Below are 27757 nucleotides of genomic sequence, written 5' to 3'. Positions count from 1 at the left end.
CTAGTTGAAGGGAAGGGACGGTGGCTCGGTGGTGCTGAAAACCCTGGAGAAGTGGCGGTGAATAGATGCTTCTTTGTCATCGTGGGAGGTGAGGATGCCGCGTTCCGTCGTTAGCGCATGCACGAAATTCTTGCATCGCCTGAAGTTCATCTTGTAGGGATTCGTTGCATAGAAAACAAAAAAGTTCCTACCGCGAGAACGCAATCCAAGCCAAGATGCAATCTAGAAGATGGGAGCAACGAGGGGATGAACGAGACTAACCCTTGAAGATTTCCAAAGCCTATAAGAGTAGGCTCTTATTGCTGCGGTAGACGATCACTTGCCACTTGCAAAAGCGCGTAGAAGATCTTGATCACGGTGCCACGATCGGGCAGCACCTCCGTACTCGGTCACACATTCGGTGTTGATGAAGACGACGTCCTTCTCCCCGTTCCAGCGGGCAGCGGAAGTAGTAGATCCTCCTCGGAATCCCGGCAGCACGACGGCGTGGTGGCGGTGTCGATGGAGATCTCCGGCGGAGCTTCGCTAAGCATATGCGGGAGAAGTAGTGGAGGAGAGGTACTAGGGTTTGGGGAGAGGGGGTGCCATGGGTGCCGGCCTCAAGGGGGCAGGGGTGGTGCGGCCAAGCCATAGGCTTGTGGTGGTAAACCCCCTCTCCTATGCCCCTCATTATATAGGTGGAAGACCCAAGTGTTGGACTACAAGTCTTCGAATAAGACCCGAACCAAAAACCTTCCATGTGTAGGGAAACCTACCCAAGGTGGGAATCCCACTTGGGGTGGGATTCCCCTCTTCCATGAGGGGGGTTGGCCGGCCACCCTTGGGGAGTCCACCTTGGACTCCTCCCCTTTAGGGTTGGCTGGCCATGCAAGGTGGAGTCCCTCCGGGACTCTACTTTCCATGGTGATTTCTTCCGGACTTTTCTAGAACCTTCTAGAACCTACCATAAATGCACCGGATCATTTCCAAACTTGGAATATGACTTCCTATATATGAATCTTATTCTTCGGACCATTTCGGAACTCCTCGTGATGTCCGGGATCTCATCCGGGACTCCGAACAAATATTCGAACTCCATTCCATATTCAAGTTCTACCATTTCAACATCAAACCTTAAGTGTGTCACCCTACGGTTCGCGAAATATGCGGACATGGTTGAGTACTCACTCCGACCAATAACCAATAGCGGGATCTGGAGATCCATAATGGCTCCCACATATTCAACGATGACTTCAGTGATCGAATGAACCATTCACATACGATACCAATTCCCTTTGTCACGCGATATTTTACTTGTCCGAGATTTGATCATCGGTATCACTCTATACCTTGTTCAATCTCGTCTCCTAACAAGTACTCTTTACTCGTACCGTGGTATGTGGTCTCTTATGAACTTATTCATATGCTTGCAAGACATTAGATGACATTCCACCAAGAGGGCCCAGAGTATATCTATCCGTCATCGGGATGGACAAATCCCACTGTTGATCCATATGCCTCAACTCATACTTTCCGGATACTTAATCCCACCTTTATAACCACCCATTTACGCAGTGGCGTTTGATGTAATCAAAGTACCTTTCCGGTATAAGTGATTTACATGATCTCATGGTCATAAGGACTAGGTAAATATGTATCGAAAGCTTATAGCAAATAACTTAATGACGTGATCTTATGCTACGCTTAATTGGGTGTGTCCATTATATCATTCACATAATGACATAACCTTGTTATTAATAACATCCAATGTTCATGATCATGAAACGATGATCATCTATTAATCAACAAGCTAGTTATACAAGAGGCTTACTAGGGACTCCTTGTTGTTCACATAACACACATGTATCAATGTTTCGGTTAATACAATTATAGCATGGTATGTAAACAATATCATAAACTCAAAGATATTATAATAACCATTTTATTATTGCCTCTTGGGCATATCTCCAACAGTCTCCCACTTGCACTAGAGTCAATAATCTAGTTTACATTTGTAAAGATATAACACCTTGGCCTTCTGGTGCTTTATCATGTTTTGCTCACGGGAGAGGTTTTAGTCAACGGATCTGACACGCTCAGAAACGTATGTATTTTGCAATTCATTTGCGTCTCAACGCATCACTCATTTCCTAATGAGTCGGCATTAAATATGTTTGGTCTTCTGGTGGAACCTTAATTCCGCGGTCTGAAATATGTCACTAATATTGTCACACACAATATAGCTTCAAAGTTCGGACACTATCGGAACTACACCAAGTTCTCAATGAACTTCTTGACTTAACATCCTCTGTCATTGTCAAAACAATGACATACTCTGCCTTCGTTTGTAGAATCCGTCACAATATTTAGAACTCTTCTTACATAGACAACTTCTAACTCATTGTGCTACTTTGTAAACAACACTTAGTCAAATTTGAGATTGAAATTTTATTTTCATATGTGACAAAACAAATATCGGTGCATTATCTTACAGCGATTTGTTTGTCATTTCCCATACAAAACTATATATATATCCTTGGTTTCTTCTAAAGTACTCAAGGATAGTATTACTGTCGTCCAATGATCATCATATGAATCATTCTGGTATATGCTTATAACACTTTATAGCACATGACATCTGATTGTGTACATATTATTCGTGATCTATAATCACTCATGTGTTTTTACTCATTGAGTGTCAGATACACTCAAGTCTTGTTAAAACTTAACATGACAAGAATATTTTCTATATTGAACTATTTCAATATCTATTCTATGTACTTTGACTTAAACATATTATGTGTTTTAATCTATCTTTATAGATCTTGACACAAAATTTGTTTCTGTCTATATCCTTTCATTGAAGTTAATTTCTCAATGAAACCTTTTAATCAAGTATATAATTACATTATTTATAACTAACTATATGTCATCTACATAAGTATTATAAATATGTCTCAGCGCTCCCACTTAATTTCTTGCAAATGCAAGTCTCTTCATCGTCTCTGACGAAATCAAAAACTCTTTGACTATTTCATCTGGTGAAGATTCCAACTCCGTGATACTCACTTCATCCAATTGAAGTTCGTATACCTATCTAGTATTTTACGGACTAGCAAATCAATTGGTTGTATCTTGTATACACCTTTAATACACACTTCTGATAAGTAATGTATTTTGCCATCCTACTAACATATCTCATAAAAGAAATATGTAGTGATTACTAGAATAATCCACATAGACTATAAGCATTGCTACGGAAGATCTAATCTTATCGTAGTCAACTCTTTGAACTTTGTCGTAAACAACTTTTTGACAAGTCAAGCTTCTTCAAGGATATTTCATCCAAGTCCATCAATTTTATAGATCCATTTACTTTCAAAAAGTATTCATCTATCTTGGATTTCATGGCGTATAGCCATTTTAACGGAGTCAGGGCCCATCATAACTTCTTTGTTTGTAGTTGGTTTATCATTGTTCAAATTCAATCCTTTGTCCACAAATCATTTATTTGATCACAAAGTAAACCATACCTACAAGGTTCAATATGCACTTCGATCTCCATGGCTAAAACACTTTGTAGTCATGGGAGCCATGATCGTCGTGGCCGCTTCCGAAACCAATTCCGATGCTGCGCTACTCTGATCATTATGCTCAGTTTCATAAACCTTATCAAATTATATTGTCCTCCCACTCAAATACTTCACTAGAAACAATTTCTCGGAAATAAGAAACATTGACAAACACTTTTTGTCTTTGTCTCGTAGTGAGAAGAATTCCCAATCAATTCTCTAGGATAACCAACAAAGACATTCATCCGATTTTGGTTGTAAACTTATTTACTTATGCTATGCATACCAAAATTTAAGAAAATACTATTAGGATTCATACCCATGCCATAACTCGTATGGTGTCATTTGAATGGATCATGATGATGCTCTATTAAGTGTAAAAGGGGTAGTCACTAAAGCATAATCCACAAAAAAATATAATGGCATCAATATTTTATCTCATCATTGATCCAACACGGTTTGGATACATCTCTCGGACACTGTATCATCATTATGATACTCCAAGAAATGTGAGTTGTAGAACAATTTCATGACTCTCTTAGATGTTCGCTAAAACTCGTAATTCAAATATTTCCACCATGATCCAATCATAGATATTTGACTTTTCTATTACGATGATTTTCACTTCATGCTGAAATTTATTTGAACCCATTCAAATGTTTCAAACTTCTTCCTTATCGAATATATCCACATATATATACTGAATTCATTGTTGAAAGTTTTCATGAAGTAGAAGAATCTTCCACACACAACTATGCTCAGTGAACCATATACATGATTATGTATTTTTCCACTAAGTTTGTTGCCCGTTCAACTCTTGGCCTATGAACGGTATTTTAATCATTCTCTTTAGAAAAGATTTGCAAGCGCCAAATGATTCAAAAATCAAATGACTCCAAAAAATCCATTTGCATGGAGTTCCTTCATGCGTTCCTTTCTAATATGACCTAAATGGTGGTTCCACAAGTAAGTGGAATTCAAATCATTTGCCTTATGGCATTTTAGCGTCAGTGTTATGTATGTGTGTTTCACCATTAAGATTTATAATAACTTATCCATCATACATGGAGTAATGTCATAATTTGAACAACTCATTGTTTTCATTTGACCAGAGCAAAATAACAATTATTAAGTTCTTTATTATAAATTCTAAGGGCTAGATAGAATGCCAACGACGAACATAATAACACTTTATTTTGTTCTAGACGTGCATTCCTATCATATTCCTTGTCAGTCACTTAGGCCATTGTATTCTTGTATTGCGTTGTTTTGTATGACACTTCATACCAACCAATATAGTACTAATACCCAAGAATTTCATAGTGTGACCTAACTAGGAATACAACCATAACATGTATATCATTTATATACACCTGAGCTAGACTTTCTAGTCTTTTCTTTCTTTCTGCCAAAATATCTTTTGCAGTTTCTCTTTTAGGTTTCCTCATTATTCAGAAAAACACTTCAACATCAATAACTTCTAGGTTTGTTGGTCTAATACCAATAACCTTGAGGTTCTTATTTTGAAGTTGATCATCATATGACAAGTGTTCTAGATTTCACTATTAGTAACTTTGTAATACGATGAACAATTTCACTCATAATTTTATCCATCAATTCATGACAACTTTCTGAGACCATGTTTGTACATGCTAGGCTCATAAAGTTTAACCTTAGTATTCGCATGTGCAAATCTGGCTTGCACCCGTTGTATGCACACGTAGAATCTATCACACCCGATCATCACGTGATGCTTCAATACGACGAGTCTTAGCAACGGTGCATACTAAGGATGATAACTTCATGGATATGCGAATATTATTAGTGCCCCAATAGTTGGAGGATTGTGACGCCTGGCGTCTTCAACCTTCATACATTCCCATAAAACTTATGAGTTTATGTAGTCTCACCAAATTTATATTCTATCATCTTGCAATAAGGTCTTAGATATCACATATATCTCATACCTTGATTATTTCTGAAATCTAAAATTTCAGCTCCTTACTTTTCAAACAGATTTGAACTTCAAGTTTCACGGAGACAAGATAACTTTAGGTACTAATTGAAACCATAGCTCTTTGAATCAACAATGTGAGGTTTACTAAAAGTTTGCAATAGGACTTAATCAATTCCTGATTCTTTAACAATACGGTACCAATCCGTAAAGTTTCTTGTCAGATTTTAACAGTATTTCTATCTCAATAACAAGGCTAGCGCATGGTAGAAAAACGGATGCCAATACTACAAAATTAATTCAAAATACTACTCAGACTATGTTTATGATAATTAGTTCATGTTTTAATCTAATTACTAATGAACTCCCACTTAATACAACATCCCTCATAGTTGTTAAGTGGTACACGATCCAAATTCACTACACCAAAACCGATCATCACGTGAGATGATGTAGCTTCAATGGTGAACATCAACATGTTGATCATATCATCCATATGACTCGTGTTCAACCTTTCGGTTTCCGTTGTCCCGAGGCCATGTCTGTACATGCTAGGCTCGTCAAGCAAACCCAAGTATTCCGCGTGTGCAACATGGCTTACACCCGTTGTATGTGAACGTTGAGTCTATCACATCCGATCATCACGAGATGCTTCGAAACGACGAACTGTACAACGGTGCATACGAGGGGAGAACACTTTAGTATCTTGATATTAATGTGAGGGATCATCTTATAATGCTACCGACGCGTTCTAAGCAAAATAAGATGCATAAAGGATTAACATCACATGCAATTCATATGTGATATGATATGGCCCTTTTGTCTTTGCACCTTTGATCTTCATCTCCAAAGCACGGACATGATCTCCATCATCAACGGGCATGATCTCCATCATCGTCGGCGTAGCGTCAAGGTTCATGGCGCCGTCTTCATGGTTGTTCACCTCATGTAGCAACTATTACAACTACTTTGAAATACTACTCAACATGAAATTTAAAGACAACCATAAGGCTCCTGCCGGTTGCCACAATACAATAATGATCATCTCATACATATTCATCATCACATTATGGCCATATCACGTCACCAAACCCTGCAAAAACAAGTTAGACGTCTCTAATTTGGTTTGCATATTTTACGTGGTTTAGGGTTTTCGAGAGAGATCTAATCTACCTACGAACATGAACCACAACGTTGATACTAATGTTGTCAATAGAAGAGTAAATTGAATCTTCACTATAGTAGGAGAGACAGACACCCGCAAAGCCTCTTATGCAATACAAGTTGCATGTCGAACGAGGAACAAGTCTCATGAACGCGGTCATGTAAAGTTAGTCCGAGCCGCTTCATCCCACTATGCCACGAAGATGCAAAGTACTCAAACTAAAGATAACAAGAGAATCAACGCCCACAAACCATTGTGTTCTACTCGTGCAACCATCTCTGCATAGACACGGCTCTGATACCACTGTAGGGATTCGTTGCATAGAAAACAAAAAATTTCCTACCGCGAGAACGCAATCCAAGCCAAGATGCAATCTAGAAGATGGGAGCAACGAGGGGATGAACGAGACTAACCCTTGAAGATTTCCAAAGCCTATAAGAGTAGGCTCTTATTGCTGCGGTAGACGATCACTTGCCGCTTGCAAAAGCGCGTAGAAGATCTTGATCACGGTGCCACGATCGGGCAGCACCTCCGTACCCGGTCACACGTTCGGTGTTGATGAAGACGACATCCTTCTCCCCGTTCCAGCGGGCAGCGGAAGTAGTAGATCCTCCTCGGAATCCCGGCAGCACGACGACGTGGTGGCGGTGTCGATGGAGATCTCCGGTGGAGCTTCGCTAAGCATATGCGGGAGAAGTAGTGGAGGAGAGGTGCTAGGGTTTGGGGAGAGGGGGTGCCATGGGCGCCGGCCTCAAGGGGGCAGGGGTGGTGCGGCCAAGCCATAGGCTTGTGGTGGTAAGCCCCCTCTCCTATGCCCCTCATTATATAGGTGGAAGCCCCAAGTGTTGGACTACAAGTCTTCGAATAAGACCCGAACCAAAAACCTTCCATGTGTAGGGAAACCTACCCAAGGTGGGAATCCCACTTGGGGTGGGATTCCCCCCTTCCATGAGGGGGGTTGGCCGGCCACCCTTGGGGAGTCCACCTTGGACTCCTCCCCTTTAGGGTTGGCTGGCCATGGAAGGTGGAGTCTGATACGTCTCCGACGTATCGATAATTTCTTATGTTCCATGCCACATTATTGATGTTATCTACATGTTTTATGCACACTTTATGTCATATTCGTGCATTTTCTGGAACTAACCTATTAATAAGATGCCGAAGTGCCAGTTGCTGTTTTCTGCTGTTTTTGGTTTCAGAAATCCTAGTAAGGAAATATTCTCGGAATTGGACGAAATCAAAGCCCAGGGGCCTATTTTTCCACGAAGCTTCCAAGTCCGAGGGAAGGAGATTAAGAGGCCACGGAGGGGCCACACTATAGGGCGGCGCGGCCCCCTTGGCCGCGCGGCCCTGTGGTGTGGGGCCCCGTGCCGCCTCTTGACCTGCCCTTCCGCCCTATAAAAGTCTCCGTGACGAAACCCCAGTCACGAGAACCACGATACGGAAAACCTTCCAGAGACGCCGCCGCCGCCGATCCCATCTCGGGGGATCCAGGAGATCGCCTCCGGCACCCTGCCGGCGAGGGGAATCATCTCCCGGAGGACTCTACGCCGCCATGGTCGCCTCCGGTGTGATGTGTGAGTAGTCTACCCCTGGACTATGGGTCCATAGCAGTAGCTAGATGGTTGTCTTCTCCCCATTGTGCTATCATTGTCGGATCTTGTGAGCTGCCTAACATGATCAAGATCATCTATCTGTAATTCTATATGTTGCGTTTGTTGGGATCCGATGAATAGAGAATACTTGTTATGTTGATTATCAAAGCTATGTCTATGTGTTGTTTATGATCTTGCATGCTCTCCGTTATTAGTAGATGCTCTGGCCAAGTTGATGCTAGTAACTCCAAGAGGGAGTATTTATGCTCGATAGTGGGTTCATGTCTCCGTGAATCTGGAGGGGTGACAAGAACCTCTAAGGTTATGGATGTGCTGTTGCCACTAGGGATAAAACATTAGTGCTATGTTCAAGGATGTAGTCACTAGTTACATTACGCGCAATACTTAATGCAATTGTCTGTTGTTAGCAACTTAATACTGGAGGGGGTTCGGATGATAACCTGAAGGTGGACTTTTTAGGCATAGATGCAGTTGGATGACGGTCTATGTACTTTGTCGTAATGCCCAATTAAATCTCACTATACTCATCATGATATGTATGTGCATGGTCATGCTCTCTTTATTTGTCAATTGCCCAACTGTAATTTGTTCACCCAACATGCTGTTCGTCTTATGGGAGAGACACCTCTAGTGAACTTTGGACCCCGGTCCAATTCTCTTTACTGAAATACAATCTACTGCAATACTGTTCTACTATTTTCTGCAAACAATCATCTTCCACACAATACGGTTAACTCTTTGTTACAGCAAGCCGGTGAGATTGACAACCTCACTGTTTCGTTGGGGCAAAGTACTTTGGTTGTGTTGTGCAGGTTCCACGTTGGCGCCGGAATCACTGGTGTTGTGCCGCACTACATCTCGCCGCCATCAACCTTCAACGTGCTTCTTGACTCCTACTGGTCCGATTAAACCTTGGTTTCTTACTGAGGGAAACTTGCCGCTGTGCGCATCACACCTTCCTCTTGGGGTTCCCAACGGACGTGCCAACCACACGCATCAAGCAAATTTCTGGCGCCGTTGCCGGGGAGATCAAGACACGCTGCAAGGGGAGTCTCCACTTCTCAATCTCTTTACTTTGTTTTTGTCTTGCTTAGTTTTATTTACTACTTTGTTTGCTGCACTAAATCAAAATACAAAAAAATTAGTTGCTAGTTTTACTTTGTTTGCTATCTTGTTTGCTATATCAAAAACACAAAAAAATTAGTTTACTTGCATTTACTTTATCTAGTTTGCTTTATTTACTGTTGTTAAAATGGCCAACGCTGAAAATACTAAGTTGTGTGACTTCACAACCACAAATAATAATGATTTCTTATGCACACCTATTGCTCCACCTGCTACTACAGCAGAATTCTTTGAAATTAAACCACCTTATCGAATCTTGTTATGCGAGAGCAATTTTTCTCGTGTTAGTTCTGATGATGCTGCTGCACATCTCAATAATTTTGTTGAATTATGTGAAATGCAAAAGTATAAGGATGTAGATGGTGACATTATAAAATTAAAATTGTTCCCTTTCTCATTAAGAGGAAGAGCTAAAGATTGGTTGCTATCTCTGCCTAAGAATAGTATTGATTCATGGACTAAATGCAAGGATGCTTTTATTGGTAGATATTATCCCCCTGCTAAAATTATATCTTTGAGGAGTAGCATAATGAATTTTAAACAATTAGATACTGAACATGTTGCTCAAGCTTGGGAAAGAATGAAATCTCTGGTTAAAAATTGCCCAACCCATGGATCGACTACTTGGATGATCATCCAAACCTTCTATGCAGGACTAAATTTTTCTTCACGGAATTTATTGGATTCAGCTGCTGGAGGTACCTTTATGTCCATCACTCTTGGTGAAGCAACAAAGCTTCTTGATAATATGATGATCAATTACTCTGAATGGCACACGGAAAGAGCTCCACAAGGTAAGAAGGTAAATTCTGTCGAAGAAACCTCTTCCTTGAGTGATAAGATTAATGCTATTATGTCTATGCTTGTGAATGATAGGACTAATATTGATCCTAATAATGTTCCATTAGCTTCATTGGTTGCACAAGAAGAACATGTTGATGTAAACTTCATTAAAAATAATAATTTCAACAACAATGCTTACCTAATAATTCTAGTAACAACTATAGGCCATATCCTTATAATAATGGCAACGGCTATGGTAATTCTTATGGGAATTCTTACAACAATAATAGGAGTTCACCCCTGGACTTGAAGCCATGCTTAAAGAATTTATTAGTACACAAACTGCTTTTAACAAATCTGTTGAAGAAAAGCTTTGGGAAAATTGATATACTTGCTTCTAAAGTCGATAGTCTTGCTGCTGATGTTGATCTTTTGAAATCAAAAGTTTTGCCTAATGAGAATCATCATAATAAAATTACTACTACAGCAAATGCCATTCAAGTTAGAATTAATGAGAATATAAGATTAATGGCTGAACTGCGTGCTAGGTGGGATAGAGAAGAAAATGAAAAACTAGCTAAAGAAAAGAATATAGCTAAAGTTTGGACTATTACCACCACTAGTAATGCTAATGCTACACATGTTGCTGCACCTCCTACTCATACTAATAAAAGAATTGGTGTTAGCAATGTTTCCACTTAATGCAAAAGCGCGAAAACTGCACTGAAAGCTGCTAAAATTGCTAAACCGCCTCGTGATAAAGCTGCTGAAATTTTTTCCAACATTGGGGATGATGATCCCATTGCTTTAGATTATAATGGTTTGAATTTTGATGATTTCCACATCTCTGAAGTTATAAAGTTCTTGCAAAAACTTGCTAAAAGTCCTAATGCTAGTGCTATAAATTTGGCTTTCACGCATCATATTACAAATGCTCTCGTAAAAGCTAGAGAAGAGAAACTAGAGCGTGAAGCCTCTATTCCTAAAAAGCTAGAGGATGGTTGGGAGCCCATCATTAAGATGAAAATTAAAGATTTTGATTGTAATGCTTTATGTGATCTTGGTGCAAGTATTTCTGTTATGCCTAAGAAAATTTATAATATGCTTGACTTGCCACCGCTGAAAAATTGTTATTTGGATGTTAATCTTGCTGATCATTCTACAAAGAAACCTTTGGGGAAAGTTGATAATGTTCGCATTACCGTTAATAATAACCTTATCCCCGTTGATTTTGTTATCTTGGATATTGAATGCAATGCATCTTGTCCCATTATATTGGGAAGACCTTTTCTTCGAACTGTTGGTGCTATCATTGATATGAAGGAAGGTAATATAAAATATCAATTTCCTCTCAAGAAAGGTATGGAACACTTCCCTAGAAAGAGAATGAAGGTACCTTTTGATTCTATTATGAGAACAAATTATGATGTTGACACTTCGTCTCTTGATAATACTTGATACACACTTTCTGCGCCTAGCTGAAAGGCGTTAAAGAAAAGCGCTTATGGGAGACAACCCATGTTTTTACCTACAGTACTTTGTTTTTATTTTGTGTCTTGGAAGTTGTTTACTACTGTAGCAACCTCTCCTTATCTTAGTTTTGTGTTTTGTTGTGCCAAGTTAAGCCGTTGATAGAAAAGTAAGTACTAGATTTGGATTACTGCACAGTTCCAGATTTCTTTGCTGTCACGAATCTGGGTCCACCTCCCTGTAGGTAGCTCAGAAAATTATGCCAATTTACGTGCACGATCCTCAGATATGTACGCAACTTTCATTCAATTTGAGCATTTTCATTTGAGCAAGTCTGGTGCCATTTTAAAATTCGTCAATACGAACTGTTCTGTTTTGACAGATTCTGCCTTTTATTTCGCATTGCCTCTTTCGCTATGTTGGATGAATTTCTTTGATCCATTAATGTCCAGTAGCATTATGCAATGTCCAGAAGTGTTAAGAATGATTGTGTCACCTCTGAATATGTCAATTTATAATGTGCACTAACCCTCTAATGAGTTGTTTCAAGTTTGGTGTGGAGGATGTTTTCAAGGGTCAAGAGAGGAGTATGATGCAACATGATCAAGGAGAGTGAAAGCTCTAAGCTTGGGGATGCACCCGGTGGTTCACCCCTGCATATATCAAGAAGACTCAAGCGTCTAAGCTTGGGGATGCCCAAGGCATCCCCTTCTTCATCGACAACATTATCAGGTTCCTCCCCTGAAACTATATTTTTATTCCATCACATCTTATGTGCTTTTTCTTGGAGCGTCGGTTTGTTTTTGTTTTTGTTTTGTTTGAATAAAATGGATCCTAGCATTCACTTTATGGGAGAGAGACACGCTCCGCTGTAGCATATGGACAAGTATGTCCTTGGTTTCTACTCATAGTATTCATGGCGAAGTTTCTCCTTCGTTAAATTGTTATATGGTTGGAATTGGAAAATGATACATGTAGTAATTGCTATAAATGTCTTGGGTAATGTGATACTTGGCAATTGTTGTGCTCATGATTAAGCTCTTGCATCATATGCTTTGCACCCATTAATGAAGAAATACATAGAGCATGCTAAAATTTGGTTTGCATATTTGGTTTCTCTAAGGTCTAGATAATTTCTAGTATTGAGTTTGAACAACAAGGAAGACGGTGTAGAGTCTTATAATGTTTTCAATATGTCTTTTATGTGAGTTTTGCTGCACCGGTTCATCCTTGTGTTTGTTTCAAATAAGCCTTGCTAGCCTAAACCTTGTATCGAGAGGGAATACTTCTCATGCATCCAAAATACTTGAGCCAACCACTATGCCATTTGTGTCCACCATACCTACCTATACTACATGGTATTTTTCCGCCATTCCAAAGTAAATTGCTTGAGTGCTACCTTTAAAATTCCATCATTCACCTTTGCAATATATAGCTCATGGGACAAATAGCTTAAAAACTATTGTGGTATTGAATATGTCATTATGCACTTTATCTCTTATTAAGTTGCTTGTTGTGCGATAACCATGTTTACTGGGGACGCCATCAACTATTCATTGTTGAATTTCATGTGAGTTGCTATGCATGTTCGTCTTGTCTGAAGTAAGAGAGATCTACCACCATAGGGTTAAGCATGCATATGTTAGAGAAGAACATTGGGCCGCTAACCGAAGCCATGTTCCATGGTGGAAGTTTCAGTTTTGGACAACAATCCTCAAATCTCAAATGAGAAAATTATTAATTGTTGTTATATGCTTATGCATAAAAGAGGAGTCCATTATCTGTTGTCTATGTTGTCCCGGTATGGATGTCTAAGTCGAAGAATAATCAATAGCGAGAAATCCAATGCGAGCTTTCTCCTTAGACCTTTGTACAGGCGGCATAGAGGTACCCCTTTGTGACACTTGGTAAAAACAATGCATTGTGATGATCCGGTAGTCCAAGCTAATTAGGACAAGGTGCGGGCACTATTAGTACGCTATGCATGAGGCTTGCAACTTATAAGATATAATTTACATGATGCATATGCTTTATTACTACCGTTGACAAAATTGTTTCATGTTTTCAAAATCAAAGCTCTAGCACAGATATAGCAATCGATGCTTTTCCTCTATGGAGGACCATTCTTTTACTTTCAATGTTGAGTCAGTTCACCTATCTCTCTCCACCTCAAGAAGCAAACACTTGTGTGAACTGTGCATTGATTCCTACATACTTGCTTATTGCACTTATTATATTACTCTATGTTGACAATATCCATGAGATATACATGTTACAAGTTGAAAGCAACCGCTGAAACTTAATCTTCTTTTGTGTTGCTTCAATATCTCTACTTTGAATTATTGCTTTATGAGTTAACTCTTATGCAAGACTTATTGATGCTTGTCTTGAAGTGCTATTCATGAAAAGTCTTTGCTATATGATTCACTTGTTTACTCATGTCATATACATTGTTTTGATCGCTGCATTCACTACATATGCTTTACAAATAGTATGATCAAGATTATGATGGCATGTCACTCCGTAAATTATCTCAGTGTTATCGTTTTACCTGCTGGACGAGCAGAACTAAGCTTGGGGATGCTGATACGTCTCCGACGTATCGATAATTTCTTATGTTCCATGCCACATTATTGATGTTATCTACATGTTTTATGCACACTTTATGTCATATTCGTGCATTTTCTGGAACTAACCTATTAACAAGATGCCGAAGTGCCAGTTGCTGTTTTCTGCTGTTTTTGGTTTCAGAAATCCTAGTAAGGAAATATTCTCGGAATTGGACGAAATCAAAGCCCAGGGGCCTATTTTTCCACGAAGCTTCCAGAAGTCCGAAGGAGAGACGAAGAGGGGCCACGGAGGGGCCACACTATAGGGCGGCGCGGCCCCCCCCTTGGCCGCGCGGCCCTGTGGTGTGGGGCCCCCGTGCCGCCTCTTGACCTGCCCTTCCGCCTATAAAAAGTCTCCGTGACGAAACCCCCAGTACCGAGAACCACGATACGGAAAACCTTCCAGACGCCGCCGCCGCCGATCCCATCTCGGGGATCCAGAGAAATCGCCTCCCGGCACCACGAGAGGGGAATCATCTCCCGGAGGACTCTACGCCGCCATGGTCGCCTCCGGTGTGATGTGTGAGTAGTTCACCCCTGGACTATGGGTCCATAGCAGTAGCTAGATGGTTGTCTTCTCCTCATTGTGCTATCATTGTCGGATCTTGTGAGCTGCCTAACATGATCAAGATCATCTATCTGTAATTCTATATGTTGCGTTTGTTGGGATCCGATGAATAGAGAATACTTGTTATGTTGATTATCAAAGCTATGTCTATGTGTTGTTTATGATCTTGCATGCTCTCCGTTATTAGTAGATGCTCTGGCCAAGTTGATGCTAGTAACTCCAAGAGGGAGTATTTATGCTCGATAGTGGGTTCATGTCTCCGTGAATCAGGAGGGGTGACAAGAACCTCTAAGGTTATGGATGTGCTGTTGCCACTAGGGATAAAACATTAGTGCTATGTTCAAGGATGTAGTCACTAGTTACATTACGCGCAATACTTAATGCAATTATCTGTTGTTAGCAACTTAATACTAGAGGGGGTTCGGATGATAACCTGAAGGTGGACTTTTTAGGCATAGATGCAGTTGGATGACGGTCTATGTACTTTGTCGTAATGCCCAATTAAATCTCACTATACTCATCATGATATGTATGTGCATGGTCATGCTCTCTTTATTTGTCAATTGCCCAACTGTAATTTGTTCACCCAACATGCTGTTCGTCTTATGGGAGAGACACCTCTAGTGAACTGTGGACCCCGGTCCACCTCTTTCTTGAAATACAATCTCATCGCAATCTGCTCTACTTGTTTTCGCAAACAATCATCTTCCACACAATACGGTTAACTCTTTGTTACAGCAAGCCGGTGAGATTGACAACCTCACTGTTTCGTTGGGGCAAAGTACTTTGGTTGTGTTGTGCAGGTTCCACGTTGGCGCCGGAATCACTGGTGTTGCGCCGCACTACATCTCGCCGCCATCAACCTTCAACGTGCTTCTTGACTCCTACTGGTCCGATTAAACCTTGGTTTCTTACTGAGGGAAACTTGCCGCTGTGCGCATCACACCTTCCTCTTGGGGTTCCCAACGGACGTGCCAACCACACGCATCAGAGTCCCTCCGGGACTCTACTTTCCATGGTGATTTCTTCCGGACTTTTCTAGAACCTTCTAGAACCTGCCATAAATGCACCGGATCATTTCCAAACTTGGAATATGACTTCCTATATATGAATCTTATTCTCCGGACCATTCCGGAACTCCTCGTGATGTCCGGGATCTCATCCGGGACTCCGAACAAATATTCGAACTCCATTCCATATTCAAGTTCTACCATTTCAACATCAAACCTTAAGTGTGTCACCCTACGGTTCGCGAACTATGCGGACATGGTTGAGTACTCACTCCGACCAATAACCAATAGCGGGATCTGGAGATCCATAATGGCTCCCACATATTCAACGATGACTTCAGTGATCGAATGAACCATTCACATACGATACCAATTCCCTTTGTCACGCGATATTTTACTTGTCCGAGATTTGATCATCGGTATCACTCTATACCTTGTTCAATCTCGTCTCCTGACAAGTACTCTTTACTCGTACCGTGGTATGTGGTCTCTTATGAACTTATTCATATGCTTGCAAGACATTAGACTACATTCCACCGAGAGGGCCCAGAGTATATCTATCCGTCATCAGGATGGACAAATCCCACTGTTGATCCATATGCCTCAACTCATACTTTCCGGATACTTAATCCCACCTTTATAACCACCCATTTATGCAGTGGTGTTTGATGTAATCAAAGTACCTTTCCGGTATAAGTGATTTACATGATCTCATGGTCATAAGGACTAGGTAACTATGTATCGAAAGCTTATAGCAAATAACTTAATGACGTGATCTTATGCTACGCTTAATTGGGTGTGTCCATTATATCATTCACATAATGACATAACCTTGTTATTAATAACATCCAATGTTCATGATCATGAAACGATGATCATCTATTAATCAACAAGCTAGTTATACAAGAGGCTTACTAGGGACTCCTTGTTGTTCACATAACACACATGTATCAATGGTTCGGTTAATACAATTATAGCATGGTATGTAAACAATATCATAAACTCAAAGATATTATAATAACCATTTTATTATTGCCTCTTGGGCATATCTCCAACAGTCTCCCACTTGCACTAGAGTCAATAATCTAGTTTACATTTGTAAAGATATAACACCTTGGCCTTCTGGTGCTTTATCATGTTTTGCTCACGGGAGAGGTTTTAGTCAACGGATCTGACACGCTCAGAAACGTATGTATTTTGCAATTCATTTGCGTCTCAACGCATCACTCATTTCCTAATGAGCCGGCATTAAATATGTTTGGTCTTCTGGTGGAACCTTAATTCTGCGGTCTGAAATATGTCACTAATATTGTCACACACAATATAGCTTCAAAGTTCGGACACTATCAGAACTACACCAAGTTCTCAATGAACTTCTTGACTTAACATCCTCTGTCATTGTCAAAACAATGACATACTCTGCCTTCGTTTGTAGAATCCGTCACAATATTTAGAACTCTTCTAACATAGACAACTTCTAACTCATTGTGCTACTTTTTAAACAACACTTAGTCAAATTTGAGATTGAAATTTTATTTTCATATGTGACAAAACAAATATCGGTGCAACATCTTACAGCGATTTGTTTGTCATTTCCCATACAAAACTATATATATATCCTTGGTTTCTTCTAAAGTACTCAAGGATACTATTACTGTCGTCCAATGATCATCATATGAATCATTCTGGTATATGCTTATAAAACTTTATAGCACATGACATCTGATTGTGTACATATTATTCGTGATCTATAATCACTCATGTGTTTTTACTCATTGAGTGTCAGATACACTCAAGTCTTGTTAAAACTTAACATGACAAGAATATTTTCTATATTGAACTATTTCAATATCTATTCTATGTACTTTGACTTAAACATATTATGTGTTTTAATCTATCTTTATAGATCTTGACACAAAATTTGTTTCTGTCTATATCCTTTCATTGAAGTTAATTTCTCAATGAAACCTTTTAATCAAGTATATAATTACATTATTTATAACCAACTATATGTCATCTACATAAGTATTATAAATATGTCTCAGCGCTCCCACTTAATTTCTTGCAAATGCAAGTCTCTTCATCGTCTCTGACGAAATCAAAAACTCTTTGACTATTTCATCTGGTGAAGATTCCAACTCCGTGATACTCACTTCATCCAATTGAAGTTCGTATACCTATCTAGTATTTTACGGACTAGCAAATCAATTGGTTGTATCTTGTATACACCTTTAATACACACTTCTGATAAGTAATGTATTTTGCCATCCTACTAACATATCTCATAAAAGAAATATGTAGTGATTACTAGAATAATCCACATAGACTATAAGCATTGCTACGGAAGATCTAATCTTATCGTAGTCAACTCTTTGAACTTTGTCGTAAACAACGTTTCGACAAGTCAAGCTTCTTCAAGGATATTTCATCCAAGTCCATCAATTTTATAGATCCATTTACTTTCAAAAAGTATTCATCTATCTTGGATTTCATGGCGTATAGCCATTTTAACGGAGTTAGGGCCCATCATAACTTCTTTGTTTGTAGTTGGTTTATCATTGTTCAAATTCAATCCTTTGTCCACAAATCATTTATTTGATCACAAAGTAAACCATACCTACAAGGTTCAATATGCACTTCGATCTCCATGGCTAAAACACTTTGTAGTCATGGGAGCCATGATCGTCGTGGCCGCTTCCGAAACCAATTCCGATGCTGCGCTACTCTGATCATTATGCTCAGTTTCATAAACCTTATCAAATTATATTGTCCTCCCACTCAAATACTTCACTAGAAACAATTTCTCGGAAATAAGAAACATTGACAAACACTTTTTGTCTTTGTCTCGTAGTGAGAAGAATTCCCAATCAATTCTCTGGGATAACCAACAAAGACATTCATCCGATTTTGGTTGTAAACTTATTTACTTATGCTATGCATACCAAAATTTAAGAAAAGACTATTAGGATTCATACCCATGCCATAACTCGTATGGTGTCATTTCAATGGATCATGATGATGCTCTATTAAGTGTAAAAGCGGTAGTCACTAAAGCATAATCCACAAAAAAATATAATGGCATCAATATTTTATCTCATCATTGATCCAACACGGTTTGGATACATCTCTCGGACACTGTATCATCATTATGATACTCCAAGAAATGTGAGTTGTAGAACAATTTCATGACTCTCTTAGATGTTCGCTAAAACTCATAATTCAAATATTTCCACCATGATCCAATCATAGTTATTTGACTTTTCTATTACGATGATTTTCACTTCATGCTGAAATTTATTTGAACCCATTCAAATGTTTCAAACTTCTTCCTTATCGAATATATCCACATATATATACTCAATTCATTGTTGAAAGTTTTCATGAAGTAGAAGAATCTCCCGCACACAACTATGCTCAGTGAACCATATACATGATTATGTATTTTTCCACTAAGTTTGTTGCCCGTTCAACTCTTGGCCTATGAACGGTATTTTAATCATTCTCTTTAGAAAAGATTTGCAAGCGCCAAATGATTCAAAAATCAAATGACTCCAAAAAATCCATTTGCATGGAGTTCCTTCATGCGTTCCTTTCTAATATGACCTAAATGGCGGTTCCACAAATAAGTGGAATTCAAATCATTTGCCTTATGGCATTTTAGCGTCAGTGTTATGTATGTGTGTTTCACCATTAAGATTTATAATAACTTATCCATCATACATGGAGTAATGTCATAATTTGAACAACTCATTGTTTTCATTTGACCAGAGCAAAATAACAATTATTAAGTTCTTTATTATAAATTCTAAGGGCTAGATAGAATGCCAACGACGAACATAATAACACTTTATTTTGTTCTAGACGTGCATTCCTATCATATTCCTTGTCAGTCACTTAGGCCATTGTATTCTTGTATTGCGTTGTTTTGTATGACACTTCATACCAACCAATATAGTACTAATACCCAAGAATTTCATAGTGTGACCTAACTAGGAATACAACCATAAAATGTATATCATTTATATACACCTGAGCTAGACTTTCTAGTCTTTTCTTTCTTTCTGCCAAAATATCTTTTGCAGTTTCTCTTTTAGTTTTCCTCATTATTCAGAAAAACACTTCAACATCAATAACTTCTAGGTTTGTTGGTCTAATACCAATAACCTTGAGGTTCTTATTTTGAAGTTGATCATCATATGACAAGTGTTCTAGATTTCACTATTAGTAACTTTGTAATACGATGAACAATTTCACTCATAATTTTATCCATCAATTCATGACAACTTTCTGAGACCATGTTTGTACATGCTAGGCTCATAAAGTTTAACCTTAGTATTCGCATGTGCAAATCTGGCTTGCACCCGTTGTATGCACACGTAGAATCTATCACACCCGATCATCACGTGATGCTTCAATACGACGAGTCTTAGCAATGGTGCATACTAAGGATGATAACTTCATGGATATGCGAATATTATTAGTGCCCCAATAGTTGGAGGATTGTGACGCCTGGCGTCTTCAACCTTCATACATTCCCATAAAACTTATGAGTTTATGTAATCTCACCAAATTTATATTCTATCATCTTGCAATAAGGTCTTAGATATCACATATATCTCATACCTTGATTATTTCTGAAAACTAAATTTTCAGCTCCTTACTTTTCAAACAGATTTGAACTTCAAGTTTCACGGAGACAAGATAACTTTAGGTACTAATTGAAACCATAGCTCTTTGAATCAACAATGTGAGGTTTACTAAAAGTTTGCAATAGGACTTAATCAATTCTTGATTCTTTAACAATACGGTACCAATCCGTAAAGTTTCTTGTCAAATTTTAACAGTATTTCTATCTCAATAACAAGACTAGCGCATGGTAGAAAAACGGATGCCAATACTACAAAATTAATTCAAAATACTACTCAGACTATGTTTATGATAATTAGTTCATGTTTTAATCTAATTACTAATGAACTCCCACTTAATACAACATCCCTCATAGTTGTTAAGTGGTACACGATCCAAATTCACTACACCAAAACCGATCATCACGTGAGATGATGTAGCTTCAATGGTGAACATCAACATGTTGATCATATCATCCATATGACTCGTGTTCAACCTTTCGGTTTCCGTTGTCCCGAGGCCATGTCTGTACATGCTAGGCTCGTCAAGCAAACCCAAGTATTCCGCGTGTGCAACATGGCTTACACCCGTTGTATGTGAACGTTGAGTCTATCACATCCGATCATCACGAGATGCTTCGAAACGACGAACTGTACAACGGTGCATACGAGGGGAGAACACTTTATTATCTTGATATTAATGTGAGGGATCATCTTATAATGCTACCGACGCGTTCTAAGCAAAATAAGATGCATAAAGGATTAACATCACATGCAATTCATATGTGATATGATATGGCCCTTTTGTCTTTGCACCTTTGATCTTCATCTCCAAAGCACGGACATGATCTCCATCATCAACGGGCATGATCTCCATCATCGTCGGCGTAGCGTCAAGGTTCATGGCGCCGTCTTCATGGTTGTTCACCTCATGTAGCAACTATTACAACTACTTTGAAATACTACTCAACATGAAATTTAAAGACAACCATAAGGCTCCTGCCGGTTGCCACAATACAATAATGATCATCTCATACATATTCATCATCACATTATGGCCATATCACGTCACCAAACCCTGCAAAAACAAGTTAGACGTCTCTAATTTGGTTTGCATATTTTACGTGGTTTAGGGTTTTCGAGAGAGATCTAATCTACCTACGAACATGAACCACAACGTTGATACTAATGTTGTCAATAGAAGAGTAAATTGAATCTTCACTATAGTAGGAGAGACAGACACCCGCAAAGCCTCTTATGCAATACAAGTTGCATGTCGAACGAGGAACAAGTCTCATGAACGCGGTCATGTAAAGTTAGTCCGAGCCGCTTCATCCCACTATGCCACGAAGATGCAAAGTACTCAAACTAAAGATAACAAGAGAATCAACGCCCACAAACCATTGTGTTCTACTCGTGCAAACATCTCTGCATAGACACGGCTCTGATACCACTGTAGGGATTCGTTGCATAGAAAACAAAAATTTTCCTACCGCGAGAACGCAATCCAAGCCAAGATGCAATCTAGAAGATGGGAGCAACGAGGGGATGAACGAGACTAACCCTTGAAGATTTCCAAAGCCTATAAGAGTAGGCTCTTATTGCTACGGTAGACGATCACTTGCCGCTTGCAAAAGCGCGTAGAAGATCTTGATCACGGTGCCACGATCGGGCAGCACCTCCGTACTCGGTCACACGTTCGGTGTTGATGAAGACGACATCCTTCTCCCCGTTCCAGCGGGCAGCGGAAGTAGTAGATCCTCCTCGGAATCCCGGCAGCACGACGACGTGGTGGCGGTGTCGATGGAGATCTCCGGTGGAGCTTCGCTAAGCATATGCGGGAGAAGTAGTGGAGGAGAGGTGCTAGGGTTTGGGGAGAGGGGGTGCCATGGGCGCCGGCCTCAAGGGGGCAGGGGTGGTGCGGCCAAGCCATAGGCTTGTGGTGGTAAGCCCCCTCTCCTATGCCCCTCATTATATAGGTGGAAGCCCCAAGTGTTGGACTACAAGTCTTCGAATAAGACCCGAACCAAAAACCTTCCATGTGTAGGGAAACCTACCCAAGGTGGGAATCCCACTTGGGGTGGGATTCCCCCCTTCCATGAGGGGGGTTGGCCGGCCACCCTTGGGGAGTCCACCTTGGACTCCTCCCCTTTAGGGTTGGCTGGCCATGCAAGGTGGAGTCCCTCCGGGACTCTACTTTCCATGGTGATTTCTTCCGGACTTTTCTAGAACCTTCTAGAACCTGCCATAAATGCACCGGATCATTTCCAAACTTGGAATATGACTTCCTATATATGAATCTTATTCTCCGGACCATTCCGGAACTCCTCGTGATGTCCGGGATCTCATCCGGGACTCCGAACAAATATTCGAACTCCATTCCATATTCAAGTTCTACCATTTCAACATCAAACCTTAAGTGTGTCACCCTACGGTTCGCGAACTATGCGGACATGGTTGAGTACTCACTCCGACCAATAACCAATAGCGGGATCTGGAGATCCATAATGGCTCCCACATATTCAACGATGACTTCAGTGATCGAATGAACCATTCACATACGATACCAATTCCCTTTGTCACGCGATATTTTACTTGTCCGAGATTTGATCATCGATATCACTCTATACCTTGTTCAATCTCGTCTCCTGACAAGTACTCTTTACTCGTACTGTGGTATGTGGTCTCTTATGAACCTATTCATATACTTGCAAGACATTAGACTACATTCCACCGAGAGGGCCCAGAGTATATCTATCCATCATCGGGATGGACAAATCCCACTGTTGATCCATATGCCTCAACTCATACTTTCCGGATACTTAATCCCACCTTTATAACCACCCATTTATGCAGTGGCGTTTGATGTAATCAAAGTACCTTTCCGGTATAAGTGATTTACATGATCTCATGGTCATAAGGACTAGGTAACTATGTATCGAAAGCTTATAGCAAATAACTTAATGACGTGATCTTATGCTACGCTTAATTGGGTGTGTCCATTATATCATTCACATAATGACATAACCTTGTTATTAATAACATCCAATGTTCATGATCATGAAACGATGATCATCTATTAATCAACAAGCTAGTTATACAAGAGGCTTACTAGGGACTCCTTGTTGTTCACATAACACACATGTATCAATGTTTCGGTTAATACAATTATAGCATGGTATGTAAACAATATCATAAACTCAAAGATATTATAATAACCATTTTATTATTGCCTCTTGGGCATATCTCCAACACATCTTTCCATGGAAGAATCGGGTGTTGGCCTCGCCCTCCCTTAACCAGGTAATTCTGGACGTTTGACGTCAGGGTGATGGTGGCAAGGCCCAGCACCCTAGCTTTCAGCAGTTTCCAAAGCTCCAACTCGAGCGGGTTGAGGGCGCGATTATCTTGAACAACGTCGAAGCGGTGGATTATCTCGTTGGCTAGATGGAGTTGGAACATGGCGTTCCCAAAAAGTTCTTTGCTCCAGGAGCATAGTGCCTGTGCGGTGCGCCCAAGCTTGACGCGGAGCCTTGTTAGGGGATTGGTGGAGGACATGCCCGGAACCCACGCCTCCCTGACGGTGTCGAAGAAGCCCGCGTGACGCGGCCAGAAGTTCTCGAAGCGGAACCGAGCCTTGCACGGCGGCGTGATAATGCTGGTGATGAACATCGGGCAATGATCGAAGTGTGAGGACAACAAGGCCTGTACCGTGCAAGGCGAGAAGATGGCGTCCCAAGCGACATTGTAGAACATGCTATCTAGGTATACTAGTGTGGGAACGACCCGCTCATTGGAACAGGAGAAGCGTCTGTTGGAACAGTGGAGCTCGATCAGCTCAGAGGCGTCAATAGCAGCACGGAATTGTCCCATGAGCCGGCGAGCGAGGTTGAGGTTGTTCTTGTCTCGAGCTTCGTAGATCAGGTTGAAGTCACCCATGATCAGCCAAGGGGAGCCCGTCATTGGTTTGATGCTCACCATTTCTTGGAGGAACGCTGGTTTGTCATCCGCTGTTGAGGGACCGTATACGATGGACAGAAGGAACTCGGTTCCCGTTCCTTGGATCTTGACTGAGACCGTAATGGAGTAAGTGAGGATGAAGGCATTGGACAGGGTCACCGCCGAATCGTCCCAAAAAATGGCCACGCTGCCCCTCGTGTCTGATGCCGGCAAGAAGAAGAAGTTCCCTCTCGAGGGACTTGCAATCTCCATGGCTAGCGAGTTGTCGATGACGGCCAGCTTCGTCTCTTGTAGGAAAAGAATGGCGCACTTGGCCACAGAGGCTAGCTCCGCCACCGCCGTACATCGCGCAAGCATATTGAGTCCGCGAGGGTTCCACGTGAGAATGGGACACACGGTTTCACTCATTGATGAACGGGAGGGACACAGCATGGGGTTGACGAAGGGGTCTGGACCAGCAGTAGCTTGCAGCGCAACAGCGTGCCCAACAGGAGACAGAGCAAGGGGTTGCGGGCCATGGCGAGGCACCGAAGACAGCAAGAACGGCAGCAGCAAGATTTGATGAACGGAAAAACACCAGCCAACATACACACCGACGCGCGGGACATCACCCATCTAAACCTCCTCAAGAGAGCCATCCCCGCGATGAACACACCACACCACCCACACGAAGGAGAAAAAGATCGGTTTAGGACCGATGACTGCTGCTGAAAACCTAAATTGACTAACATTGGAAAACTAATTCACCAGCGCGGCGGCTCAGCCCGTGACGGACTTCTGTGTTGCACGGTGGAGGGCTTCACGGTCGAAGCGGGTCAGCACCGCGGGGCCATCAATGTCTAAATCGGAGAGCTATTCCTTGAAGCGCCCAACGAGACCGGCGGCTGCGTTCTCCACATGACGCTCCTTGCCGCTGATCACATTCATCTCCTTAGCGAGCCTAAGGGTGGCGCGCTGGGCCACCGGAATGGAACTGGTGAAGGACTGGCATTGGCTATGCTTGTTGGTGTTGGTGCCAGCCAGCGCCGGCAGAGCGTCAGCAGGCCTGAGTGGTGAGTAGCCGAGGATCGCGGCCGGCGGCGCCTTGAAAAGCATCGGCAGAAAGTCTTCAGGTGGTTCCTGTTGACGTGTACAAGTAGATTGCCTTGCCCTTTCCATCAGTTCAGACTTTTGGTTCAAGTGGCTAGTGCATGAAGCTTAACAGTTCCATCGTTGCAGTGGCCTCTGTGGCTTGCTCACCCACGATGCTCATATTTTCAACCTGCGCGACGACGTCAGAAACCTGCTCCGCCCCTGAGTGGGAGGGCGCGCCGAAGTCAGACGCCGCCGATGGATGGGGCACCATGGGCAAGCCGTTGTTATCGGTGGGTCTACCCTGGAAGGAGAGCGGCAGGGAGAGCGATGCCGCGCATGCCACTTCTAGCTCAAGGCACATCGGATCTGTGCCTGCAGGACCCCAGGCCATGTCGTCGTAGTGGCCTGCCACTGCCAGATCGGCCAGAGGATCAGCGAAGTCGAGGGCGGGCGCGTCAGCATTGGGTGTGCCCGTCGTCTTAGCCGCAGGTGGGGCCACTGCCTCGTCGAAGCGTTGTGGGTGAGGGCCTGACGCCGGCAGTGGTGGCGGAGGTGGCAGAAACTCAGGTGATGCGTGCGAGACAGGCGTGGACGAGGATGGCCGTGAGGAAGCACGCTGGCGTTGCCCTGCCGTTGAGCGGCCGCGGTGACGTGCCCCATCGCGTCCCGAGGGAGCAGACGCAAGTGCCGTGTGACGAGCATGAGCTGCTGCGACGTCTGATACGCGTATAGCACGCGTCCGTTGGGAACCCCAAGAGGAAGGTGTGATGCGTACAACGGCAAGTTTTCCTTCAGTAAGAAACCAAGGTTTATCGAACCAGTAGGAGCCAAGAAGCACGTTGAAGGTTGATGGCGGCGAAGTGCAGTGCGGCGCAACACCAGGGATTCTGGCACCAACGTGGAACCTGCACAACACAACCAAATTACTTTGCCCCAACGTGACAGTGAGGTTGTCAATCTCACCGGCTTGTTGTAACAAAGGATTAGATGTATAGTGTGGATGCTGATATTCGCAGAAAACAGTAGAGCGAGAATTGTAGTAGATTGTATTCGATGTAAAAGAATGGACCGGGGTCCACAGTTCACTAGTGGTGTCTCTCCCATAAGATAAATAGCATGTTGGGTGAACAAATTACAGTTGGGCAATTGACAAATAAAGATGGCATGACAATGCACATACATGTTATGATGAGTAGTGTGAAATTCAATTGGGCATTACGACAAAGTACATAGACCGCTATCCAGCATGCATCTATGCCTAAAAAGTCCACCTTCAGGTTATCATCCGAACCCCCTCCAGTATTAAGTTGCAAACAACAGACAATTGCATTAAGTATGGTGCGTAATGTAATCAACAAATACATCCTTAGACATAGCATTGATGTTTTATCCCTAGTGGCAACAGCACATCCACAACCTTAGAACTTTCTGTCACTGTCCCAGATTTAATGGAGGCATGAACCCACTATCGAGCATAAATACTCCCTCTTGGAGTTACAAGTAACGACTTGGCCAGAGCCTCTACTAATAACGGAGAGCATGCAAGATCATAAACAACACATAGATGATAGATTGATAATCAACATAACATAGAATTCACTATTCATCGGATCCCAACAAACGCAACATGTAGCATTACAAATAGATGATCTTGATCATGTTAGGCAGCTCACAAGATCCGACAATGATAGCACAATGAGGATAAGACGACCATCTAGCTACTGCTATGGACCCATAGTCCAGGGGTGAACTACTCACACATCACTCCGGAGGCGACCATGGCGGTGAAGAGTCCTCCGGGAGAGGATTCCCCTCTCCAGCAGGGTGCCGGAGGCGATCTCCTGAATCCCCCGAGATGGGATTGGCGGCGGCGGCATCTCTGGAAGGTTTTCTGTATCGTGGCTCTCGATACTGGAGTTATTATCGACGAAGGCTTATGTAGGCGGAAGGGTAGGTCAGGGGGCGCCACGAGGGGCCCACACGCTAGGGCCGCACGGCCAGGGGCTGGGCCGCGCCGCCCTACTGTGGCATCGCCTCGTCGCCCCACTACGTTTCCCTTTCGGACATCTGGAAGCTTCGTGGAAAAATAAGATCCTGGGCGTTGATTTCGTCCAATTCCGAGAATATTTCCTTACTAGGATTTCTGAAACCAAAAACAGCAGAAAACAGCAACTGGCTCTTCGGCATCTCGTTAATAGGTTAGTGCCGGAAAATGCATAAAAATGACATAAAATATGTATAAAACAT

The 27757-nt window shown here is 41.7% G+C and overlaps 1 protein-coding gene across 1 annotated transcript; it reads right to left on the bottom strand.

Annotated features, from left to right (window-relative positions):
* LOC139834939 (uncharacterized) lies at nucleotides 1-24688 on the bottom strand. Its single transcript, XM_071824866.1, has 2 exons — nucleotides 23777-24688; nucleotides 1-150 (listed from the first exon to the last, which is right to left on the bottom strand). Exons 1-2 carry the CDS (start codon nucleotides 24686-24688, stop codon nucleotides 1-3), a joined length of 1062 nt encoding a protein of 353 aa, XP_071680967.1.
* Between the last annotated feature and the right edge of the window lie 3069 nt (nucleotides 24689-27757).

This window comes from Lolium perenne, unplaced genomic scaffold, assembly GCF_019359855.2.
Source record: "Lolium perenne isolate Kyuss_39 unplaced genomic scaffold, Kyuss_2.0 unplaced98, whole genome shotgun sequence".
NCBI classification, from domain to species: domain Eukaryota; kingdom Viridiplantae; phylum Streptophyta; class Magnoliopsida; order Poales; family Poaceae; genus Lolium; species Lolium perenne.
The sequence above is the reverse complement of the archived record's forward strand: the minus strand, read 5'-3'. Positions and strand labels throughout refer to the sequence as shown.

Coding starts and splice junctions, on each gene's coding strand:
- LOC139834939 (XM_071824866.1), bottom strand. CDS start 24,688: ATGGAGATTGCAAGTCCCTCGAGAGGGAACTTCTTCTTCTTGCCGGCA. Junction 151..23,776: donor CAAACGTCCAGAATTACCTG/GTTAAGGGAGGG, acceptor AATCCCTACAAG/ATGAACTTCAGGCGATGCAA.